Source organism: Sinohyriopsis cumingii, chromosome 16, assembly GCF_028554795.1.
Source record: "Sinohyriopsis cumingii isolate HCF-2022 chromosome 16, ASM2855479v2, whole genome shotgun sequence".
NCBI classification, from domain to species: domain Eukaryota; kingdom Metazoa; phylum Mollusca; class Bivalvia; order Unionida; family Unionidae; genus Sinohyriopsis; species Sinohyriopsis cumingii.
The window spans coordinates 59,625,926-59,637,467 of NC_142976.1; the positions used below are offsets into that span (position 1 = coordinate 59,625,926).

General features: G+C 34.4%; 1 protein-coding gene across 2 annotated transcripts; it reads right to left on the minus strand.

Annotated features, from left to right (window-relative positions):
- Positions 1-4,214: 4,214 nt before the first annotated feature.
- LOC149780506 (protein O-linked-mannose beta-1,4-N-acetylglucosaminyltransferase 2-like) lies at positions 4,215-10,343 on the minus strand. 2 transcript variants are annotated; one of them, XM_089937502.1, is made up of 2 exons: positions 10,251-10,343; positions 4,215-6,163 (listed from the first exon to the last, which is right to left on the minus strand). In XM_089937502.1, the coding sequence occupies exon 2, from the start codon at positions 6,051-6,053 to the stop codon at positions 4,227-4,229; it is 1,827 nt and encodes a 608-aa protein (XP_089793628.1). In that variant the 5' UTR covers positions 6,054-6,163; positions 10,251-10,343; the 3' UTR covers positions 4,215-4,226. The 2 variants fall into 2 exon arrangements, with proteins under 2 accessions (XP_089793628.1, XP_089793629.1); XM_089937503.1 differs by having other exon boundaries at positions 10,247-10,335.
- Between the last annotated feature and the right edge of the window lie 1,199 nt (positions 10,344-11,542).

Sequence of the window (11,542 nt, forward strand, 5' to 3'; positions counted from 1 at the left end):
TCTGACTTCATTCCATTCATACTATTTTCAGAATGCTGACTCGTTCCAGTATAAGGATTGCTTCAGGCACCCAGTTTGTACTTCTGTTTCCAATAGCTTTATATATTTTCAGTCAATTTTTTCAGATCTAAATGTGCCATTTTGTAGGCATCGGAAACTCTTGGATCCGATATAATTCCGTCCATCATGATCACGATGGTCACTGTACTAACTACGGAACCAAACAGCAAGAACGTATTCTAGGTCTCCGTGTCCTGTTTCAGAACTAGAACTTGTTTCGTTCATAAACGTAAAACTTACTACATCTGATTTTTGTCTTTGCTGAACATTCATTTTATAAACTGTTTTGTAAATGATTGAGGGCATTGAACGGATAATGAATTCACTAATTTGAGACCAACATTTTAGACCTAATGTGATAAATTTCAGGGCTGTCAATACATTTGACTGCAACGGATTCGTGAACTTGTAATGTTTACTTGGTTAGAAAATATAGATGTTTGAATAATGGGTGATTAGAAGGTAACAACGTCATTCCGAGGTCATGATGCTGGTGACTGGTGAGATTATTATTATTATTATTATTCACTACATACATGACAAATTTTGATAGAACATAAATCAACGCATGCAAACAAAATCTGAATTTTTTTACAGTGCAAATATGTAAGTATTACACTCAGATATGATAAGAAAGAAATAAGTACGCAATAAAACAAGTCACCAAATGATGCTGATAAAGCATGAAAATCACTGAAAAATGTATTACACTTTGCACAATTCGATCTGTTGAGAGAAAAGAAAGATTCAGGTTTAATTCTTCTTAAACATTTCCTTCAGTTCATTCACTCTGATTCTCAGTAAAGTATATAAAATATTTATTTTAAGCAAAACACTATTCTAACTTCATTTTCATTATATATAATAATAATAATAATAATAACACTTTCAATAAGCATTCAACAACACCATCATGCTTCACTTAAATTCATATTTCCAGCAGAAATAATTAGTCTATATCCGTTTGTGTTCATTTTGGATTGTAATCCAGTAAGGTTGCATTTGCACTGCCAACTCTGCCAGCAACTTTGAAATGGCACGAGGGAAGATGGATCATTGACCACTTCAGATTCATTGTGCTGATAAAAACAGGGTATTTTGCATTCTTTTCACTAGGCATATTTCTGAACAAAACAACATTGCGTACATTGGTTATCTGCCACGATGTACGAGATGTAACTGGTAGCATCAATATCGATTTGTTTTTACTGGAATATTCTTATGCATTAACATACATCAGTGTATGGACTGGTATTTATACAAAATAACCAGGGGCAAAATCTAACCTTTTATTTTATGCTAGAGTTAAATTATACGTTTCCTCACTGCCCGTCGATAGATACTTATAACATTCTGAAAAAGAAATTTGAAGTTACACTTAGACGCTGGCGTATTAGAGTTCTAAAATGGACGCTTCCCGCTGAAGATGAAATCGAGTTCAAATCCAGCAAGCTGCATATACATTTTTTTCTGATTGTGCCTATTTTACATTCAGTTGTGAAGGAGAATATGTTACTGTTTATATTTTCTGCGCGAATATTCACAAAACACAACATCGCGTATATCTTTTAAGAAATCTGTTGCTGCATTTTGTTATACACATTGCTAGCCCATACCTTTGAGCATAAAATTTCGGGAAAAAAAATTGCTTTCTAAGAGTGAATAAAGGATATAATTCATCTCATGGGTGATAAACCTAAGTATTTTCACTCGTATCTTCGTCATTCGGGAAAAAAAAACTGCAATTTTCGCCAACTTGATGAAATATATCCGTTATTCGCTCGTTTCAAACAAATACTAGTATCCTCTGTATTGTACGTAATATTGTGATTTTTATAGGTTTCAAAACAGTTTATATATTACTAAAAATGATATATTGTCATGATTTAGATTTCTTTTAATTATTAGGTTTGTGTCTGGTACATATGATATCACTGAGAATTTAAGTCTAACGAAATTGTTTATAAAGGAATCTAATTGGAATCCGATCACTGCCGTGGTCATTTATTTCAAGCAAAAGAATCACCTCTAATTAAACCGCGGGCAGGAACCTGGTTGGATCGAAAACATGGGAAGGGTAATAATACTCATATTTGTGTTGATGCTAATCAATTACACCCAGAATGTAGATTGTACACGCAGATTTGTATGAAAATATTGAGTCAATATTAAATAAAAAAGAAAGGTTGAAGTTGTTCTTGATGTTTTTCTTTCACGTGTTTTGCATGTAAAGTTTTTATGTACATATATTACAGATATTGCCAACAAAAAAAATCTGACGCCATTACTTTACAAAAAATGCGAAACCCCCGCTCCAGAAAATGTGCCATGTGACTGTGGACAAAGGGTTTGCAGCTCGAATCAGTATATTCGTGTGATAATCTATTGTGGTTGACAACGGCGGAAAATGCTATTGAGAATGCAGGGAAAATAACTCAAGCAAAATTATCTTTATCTGCATTATATTTGTAAGAAAGATTTTAATTTTCATTATTATAAGAGTAACGGAATTAGATTTTTCTTGTGTATATAACGCATAAATTAGAGATATTCTAGTTGATTAAAAGACAGTTTTGTTGCGGCTCTTTGTTTATTCATACTGCATTTGAAATTACATGAATATGTTGTAATGAAGTGTTTGCTCATATATCAGTCCTTCCACCCACAGGGGCTCGTAATAACTATTTTTTATAGTACATGTATGACAGGTCAATTTGAAGCAATGATACAAGCCCCTGTGCTTCCACCAGTGTTTCACGAGTAGTTAATTTCAATCTATTACTCTTGTTACACCAAATGTTTAATTTTTTAAATTTTTTTTGCATTCAAATTACTTTCTCATATAGTTTATAAAGGTTATACTTTATAAAGGCAGACCCATGCATACAACTTTGCGAAGTGTTACATCTCTTTGACAAAAATATCAATATATCAGAAACCAGACGTTGTGACTAAAACTTCACCTTCATTGACTGAGATACACTTTTGTTTTGACAGGTCAAGGTACAGAACTAGTTGTCATTAAACTAGAGTAGCCATCATAGTAATTTATGGACTATGGTGAGATAGTTATAAAGAAGTCTGTTTCAAACAAGGTGTGAAGAACAAATCCCATATGGGTTAATTTCATGATGTAATGAACAGAAAGATAATTAGCCTCCATCTACAACAAACTAACTGTGGCAAGTGTTCTGCCAGGTGTCAATCGTCAAATCTTAATTACTTTATAGGGCACTTCATAGTGCCTAACAGTAACAGGTGTTCTTTGAAGTGGTCTATTAGGATTTGCATCTCTATAAAAAGTTAACTTTTATAAATACTAATAAGATCTCCATTTCATGGACTCAGATTAGCTTTTACATGCAAAAATCATATATCTGATACATTTCAGAGTTGTAGAGTCTCCCAAAAAGATGCTGAACTCTCAATCTCCCAGACAGGAACCTGAATCATCATTTTCATGTGCTAAAAGTAATTTTGTGGTGAAATTGCTGTGTCTGATGTAATGACCTACTGAACATGCCTTTAATAAGCACATTTAATCATACATTGTAACAGAGACCTTCTTTAAGACCAAGAGTTCTGGACCCTCAGCCTGCTGAAACTGGGGTTCCTGCCCAAAACAGGTCTGGATCAAGTCAAGTGGTTGGGGGCCTGGACTCCAAAATTTCAAAAGTGCTGTGACTTTGATAGAAAAGTGCACCAAATCAAAAGTTCATGTGTTGATTTACTCAAAGTGTGCTTAATACCCAATAAACATATGCAAGAATAAAACAGTTTTCAAATTTCAAGTGGCAAGTGACTGTACTCTTATTTTATAGCCAAGAAAGTTTCCAAGTTTTGGGCTGCACAAAGTTCATGGTTGGGCAAAAGGATTTTTCTTACATGCACTAAGACATACGGAAATAAAAAGAACAAAAAGATACTGACATAGAATCATCTAAACTGAAACATGAAATACAAAATTATTAAATAACTGTCCATGTTTGAGTGGTTGGCCTAAACAACCTTTCTCTTGGCCAAAGCACAAATGTTTCATGCAAAAAAGTATTAGGCTTTTGCCCAAGTGTAAGTCACATGATGGACCAATGTGCAATGGTAACCATCATCCAGATTACTCAACAATTTCAAACATGAAAAACAAAACAACACACTCTTTTAAAATTCTATTTTAATGATGTATTACAAACTGCAACATAACTATATGGACTTGGATTTGCTTTCATCAGAACACATCTAACCCAAATAAAGTAAGTTGTGTTAAGTTTCAATTCATCCTTTAGTACAATATATGTCTTGTCTGTAACCACAGCTGAAATTTTTTGAGTGTTTGACGAGTCTTGAAGGAGAAGTTCATACAAAGGGTTTGTACTGTAATGCAGGTATCTGATATTCCATGGTTCCTGCCAGGATATATGCAGAGACAACAAATTGGCATCAAATTTACATTTTACAGCCTTGATTTTACTTGGCTTAAGTTCTTTCCAAAGATATGAAGTATTTAGTTGCAGAAGTTTAGATTGTTCGAGAGCTTCTGTAAGAGCTGATAGTATTTCTGATATTTCCACTGTTGTGTCCTGATAAATATGGTACAACCAGGACGGATCATTGCAACACAGGTGTATTGGGACTTCTGTTTGCTGTACAATTTGTGTCTGCTTTTCCTTGGATAAATGAATGATCCCTCCCAACTCTGGTGACCAATCAGGATGTGAGACAGAGTTTTCTCTCTTTTGATTGGCCCATGCTCTGTAGACAATATGCATTCCAGGAAGGTTTGCCAAAGTTTTATATGGAGTGTAATTATTAGGACTGACAGCAAAGGGAAATAACTCTATTACAATAGATCCTGGTTTTAAAAACATAGCCAAAATTAGTAAAGAACCATGCATTCCTATGATTACTTTGGCATGATATATTATATCAATGACTTCTCTTAAACTATACTCTTCCAGACTAATAGAATTTACTTTTAGCTGCATTTTCTTTGCAACAGCAAGAGTTAATTCCCTTTTATTTAAAATTAATCGGTTCTCTTTCCTCTGGAGAATTACAATATATTCCTCTACATCTCTGCTTTTAATATTCAAATTATGCAATATAAATTTAACTGTAGATTGAATATGATATCCAGTTGCTAAATGGTTTGGTATTGGTCCCTGAGGTTCACTAAAACCATATTGATACCACGTTGAAGTTTTTATCAGTCCTGCATACAAATCAGCAAAACAAACCATTCCTTCATAACTATACATTTCTTCCTTGAAGATAAGTTTGCCTTTGGTAAATAATTTATATAACTGTATGAAATCATCTTCATCCCAACCATCAAATAAGATTATATTAACATCAAATGGATCTGACTGGTTGGAAGACCTTGTTCCCATGGTAACCAGTTTTAAAGTGTGATGTAATGGAATAATATCATCATGCATCACATGCATGAGATTGTCTGGTTTAAATCTGTCAAAAATCAAGCTGGATCTATTTATCCAACGAACCTTAAAGTTTCCTGATGCTTCATAAGGGAGGAATGTCAAAGAAAGTTTGTAAGCACTGTGATTTTTAACTGAAGATAAATCTATAACATCAGGATCACCAAAATGAATCTGCTCCATCACAGAGTTAGGCCCATAAAAAAACACAAAATCATCTTCGTAAGGTAGGAAACACAAGTTCTGAAAGTGACAAAATCTGTCTGTCTTTTCACTTTCATTTAGTTTAGAACACCACCCTGATGTCTCAAAGAGGATTGGTTTGTGAACGTTTCTGGTATACAGGAAGCAAGCCTCATCGTCCTCAAGATCAGAGAATCCTATTTTGCTACATGAGTTATCTTCCTTGGATGCTAGGTTATGATTCTCTGGAAACTGATCATCATCATCAGCATCAGCCAGGAGATTGTCATACAGAAACTGTAAGTATGCACATTTTACAACAAGCACTGCAATCACAGAGAAAATTAGAGTGTTTATAAACTGTTGAGAAAACATCCTTTCACCAGGCAGAGCTCCTCTTCAAAACTCAGTCATTATAACACACAGCCACAATTTCTTCAATAAGCTCAGTCATTTAATTGTCTGGCTTCCTAGATCAAGTGCTCCTGAAAAATAAATATTTATTTGAAAGAAAAACTAATATAAGATATTGTGATTTTTAAAAAAAAAGCAGAATCTAACTTAAATTATCTCCTCTAACACCCAATACCAATACCTACCATAAATTTGGCAACTATCAAGATTTGTAGCGGAACTTGAGCTAAAAACATTTACTTCACCAGTCTTATAATGTGCCCTACCTGATATTATAAAATGCTATACATGTAAACTTCCTTAAAATTAGACAGATTTTGAAATAAAAATATGACAATGAGATTTGATTGTAACAAAAATGTAGTCCTATGACAACATGAGGCTCAAGAGGATTTGATATTATCATTTTACATACTTTATAAGTTGGCCATTTGATTAGGCATGATTCTGCAGTATTAAGAACAAAACCCTATTTAAACTATCACCAAACCTTTGCATCATATTGATTTTACAGGTCTTAATAAACTTCCTTCCAAAGATTAATGCATAACTGATATGCAGCACAGATTATATAAACCTATCTAAAACATATTCTACAAATCTAATCCATCTTGTATCAGCCATACTGCATCATTAATTTTCACACAGACACTGTTTATTAGAAATCCATCTCAGAATCATCCACCTCTAACTTCAGTGGCTGATGAACTCTTGAACTGTGACCACAAGCCAGCAGCAGTCAGCTATGTAACTGCAGGTTGAATTGTGTACAGTGTTTCTCTGCCATTGCCAGTAATGTCAGAAAGAAAGAAAAAAAAGTAGAAAACAATGTTTGGATTACTGCCATGAAAACTAGCTATATACTGGCATTTTTGTCCTGTAACCCACATATATATAATGTAAAAAATAGGTATATAGGTCATAAAGCTGCAATTTCCTCCAAGCAGAAATTGAACCCATAATGCAACTAATGGTAAATATCACACACCATTCATGCACCAGTACCCTTACCCACTTGGCCATTATCTCCTCAAAAACGGATTGAACAAGGCAGAGAGTAAGAACTCACTCACTAAGCAAGAGGAATGTAATATTTAACTAACCACACAAATGTGTAGAATTTTTATTTAGAAACGTATTGTATATAAATGAAGACTGGCATGTAGATGCCAATTTTTATCACTGGATTCAACATTGTATAGGAGGCATACATGATCATACATGCACAAAATTATATTTATATATATATATATATATATATATATATATATATATATATATATATATATATATATATATATAATGCCATCTAATAAGACAAAGCTGTACAGCAAACCTGGGCAGATATCTCACTTAGGAGATGAGTGATTTGGTATGGGATGGCCATTATAAAGACTTATCCCTTTTTTTTTTTATACTCTCCCATCCCATACCTTTGAGCATTGATATATCACTGCTAATATACTCATAGTCAGGTTTAACAAATCTGGAAATTCATCTCTGGACTTCATCGATGTCTTTCTTTAGCTTTCTTGGGCTTGTGAGGGCTGGATCTTTAGATATACTTTAAAAGAACCATGGTGGAATTGAATTTTTTGGTGATGTTGTCCACAAGCTGTGAGAGTTCAGTATGAATAACTCAAAGATATTTAGCACTAATGATGATCATCTGGGTGTGTCCATAGATGGTATAGTTGACAATAACTGGGCAGTGCTTCTTGTTGATCAACACACAATAATCTACAAAAAGTCTGGTTGTAAAGGATGTACACTGAGGTAGATTAGCAATGAATGCAAAAACTAAGAGGAGACCCAAAACTGTGCCTTGGGCGATATTGAGGTGACTAGTGTAGAGGTGGACTTTATCCAGAGATGCTACCTGGATTTTATCTTAAGGTGTGATATGACCATATGCACTGTAACAGCCAAGATTTCTGAAACTCATCTTCAAAATCTGGTTTCTCTTTGATGGTTCATCTAACCCAGCATCTGATATAATTTTCAAATTACTGTCCTCTATTTGGTGAGAAGTGCCACTTCAACCTTCACTTTATTGATTATGAAATTTACTTCGACTTGAAGCGGAAAAAAATCTGTGGGTAACTGTTCATCCAGCAATGCTTGACTATAGTCTTGCCTTACATAAATGGGTCAAAGTTTGTGCATGCACAAATGTGAGGAAATGGCATCAACTGCAGGACCCCTCTAGTATGCATGTTTTTCTGATTTAAATATTTAGCAGTATTTCCAAGCATCCTTTCCTATTAAGCCACATCTGCATCCTTTCAAATGGATATAGGTATTGTTGATCAAATAAGTATCTTTACTTTTTACATTTGTGAAGATTCTTATTTGGTCTCTTAAGAGTTAAAAAAGATTTATACTGCACTGAGTAAATTTTTTTTACCTTAACTTTGAACTAAATTGCAGGAGTTTTCATGCATCAATGCTTTCGAAGAGCTTCCATATGTAACATATTTGTATGATTTGCACACTGTACCCTAGCAGCAACTCTGTTGATGTAGTCTTCTTGTGTACAGTTGGAGAGAAAGTCATCAATCCAGCTGGGTGTTGTTCTTTTAACCATACTCAGTCTGGTAAAACTTCTCCAAAAGATATTGATGGGATACTCTGTGAAAGCACTTGGAAAAATCCAATACTTACTAATTATTAGTACTTAATTAGCACTTATTATTACTTACTAATCTGCTGGGTTTTATCAAAGCCAGCTCATATACAGAGAGGATAAGTTGTAAATAACATAACCTTAAAGATTTAAAAAGAATCAAACAACCCAATGCCCTGGGCCCCTCTAAAGTTAGATTAAGCCCCTCTTGTATTCTAACAGAGTTGTCCACTGGGGCTTGTAAAATGAAAATATGTTCTATATTTGCCTGAACGAAACCTTGGGTGCTATGAAATCTGGCATTTTCATTTTGTGAAAGACACTGATAAATTATTAATATTCAGCGCCTGCTTCTCAGTCTCGAGTCCCTCCACCCTAAGAAGCTTGTTTGTCCAAAGGTAGATATGATTATGAGTGATGTCTTTTTGCATAAGGTCATAAGTCAATGTTGTGCATTGTATAGTGGTAATTCAGATCATACAAATTATTTAAGCACAGATAATGTAATAATTTGTTGTCAATTTACAATATGCATAAACTTTTGAAGAACATGATCAACATCTGTGCTTTTTCTGTGTGCAATTTTAAAAAAATTCTTCGAAGTGGAGACTGGTTTACTATGCAAAATTTTGAACTTTAATTCATAAAAAGCAGCAACAGGAGGTGCGTGGTCAAAGATAAATAAAGACAGAAGTGACAAGTATGTCAGAACAGTAATGATACAAGGAAAGGCTTAAATAAGTAAAAGAGTATCAGTGTACGTTTTTGTCCCTTCATACTCAGACCAATCCTGCTACCATAGCGGCAGTGAAATAATGAACCACAGTGGGCATAGCCCTGAAAATCACTAGGTCTGACTTTTAGCTGACTAGTTCATTAGAAGGTGATTTTGGAAAGCTCCTGCTTGTGAGACACCTAGTCAGGAGCTTCTGCAATTATTAATGGTAATTTGTTCCAAGTCCCTATAGTACATGGGAAGAAGCTGAACTTGAAACAATTTATCGATGCTGACTTTAATTGGAACTTTTTCCTGTGGTTTGCCCTAGTTTGACTATATGCAAGGGTCAGGTATTTGTCCGCTGGTATGTCCACTAAGGTGTTCGCAATCTTGTACAACATGGTCAGCTGGGCCTCACAGGGGCTAATATCGTTGCTTAAAATTGACTCGTCATACATATACTATATAATAACTAATACTTATTATATAGTACATGTATGACATGTCAATTGTAAGCAAAGATACGAGTCCCAGTGCTGGGCCTTGGTTCGCCTGGATTCAAGTGATTCCCACTGGAGATGGTTCAACATTGCACTGACACTGCTAGTGTTACTATATATATATATATATATATATATATATATATATATATATATATATATATATATATATATATATACACAGGCACTTGATTCTGTGGAAACTGTGTACACTCACCGTGTTATATGTTATATAATAAATACAAATAAATGTATTGTTCGATTCAAATCCACACTTGTGCTGCCTATGTATAGGTTATTTTACAATTACCTACAAATTGTAAACTGTCTTCTGTGGCTTTTATACGGCGATTGTTCCTCAAATTATTATAACCCGAAAATTGGTGACGGAAAATAACTACCCAGACACCGTTTTATTTACATGTAGAATTCACTTCCGTTTAGGAAAATAACGTTCTCTCAACAAATATCCGGTCATGAATGTTGACGGACCATTATTTCTCCCGAGATCAGCCTTTCATGGCAGGCATTTATTTCTTAACTAAAATATGTGAAGGCCTGTCTGAACAAACGCTGTAATTAGGCCCGTGTTTGATTTATTAATCCTAATTTTGACTTAATTGTATGGTGAATTGATTGTGGCAAAGTAAAAACAATTTTGATCAATTATGGTAGAGCAGGACAATAACATACACGTGAAAGTATTGACAATTATAAAGTGCCATTAAGAAAGATGACTACATTTTACACCAACCCACTTTTATGAGTCTGTTGGTCAAAAATGGGTTTTCCAACTCCCGCTTGTCGAGTGACTAAAGTATGGATAGTGAATTGGAAGAAGATGGTGGAGTTTAAAATACTTTTGGTCTTGATGTGTTTCAGGGCAAGATCTATTCCCCCGTTTTCTGCAGAAAACATCGATGCACCATCTGGCAAATACAAAATTTTTTAACGTGACTTCCACTAATTAAGCCTGCAGCGGCCTTTCAGCATCTGAGCCGTCAGAAGAAATTGTTGTGCAGTTCTTCAATTTGGAGAGAAGTTCCTTAAGATTTGTCTCGGATTCTAAAACTATGATTTGTCTCGGATTTTTTCCTTCCTGCAGACTTCTTTGAGTTGATTGAGAAGCCAAAGAGGTGCCACTGTATTAAAAGACTACTGCATTTTTTTTAAAATTGTCAAGACTGACAAAAGTAGAAATCACATTTGTTTTATTCTCGTATACACTTTTGTAGATGAGTTGGAAAACAAACACAAAAGAAGGTCTTAAAGGCCTAGATCTCAATTTTAGTGCACATTGTAAAGGTAATGTTTCTCTTTTGATGTGACAGAGTGGCTCATTCGCTTAAGCCGAAAGATTTTCAACTGGATATCATATATTTTAGGATATCATCCTAAACTCTCGTATAACCTGATAGTGAACCGGGCCAAGCGTTTTTAAATGTGAGTTTCTGGCTGAACCATTAACAACGCAACCATAGACCTGTGTTGATCTAATAAAGGCTCTCCATAGGTTAAGAACAACATTTCGATCAGCACCCAGTTCAGTGTGCACTGCTACTTTTGGTAGATAAAGAGCTTTCAATGTTTTATCTTTTTTCTCTTA

Excerpts from the sequence above, each read along its gene's own strand:
- LOC149780506 (XM_089937502.1), bottom strand. The coding sequence starts at position 6,053 with ATGTTTTCTCAACAGTTTATAAACACTCTAATTTTCTCTGTGATTGCA.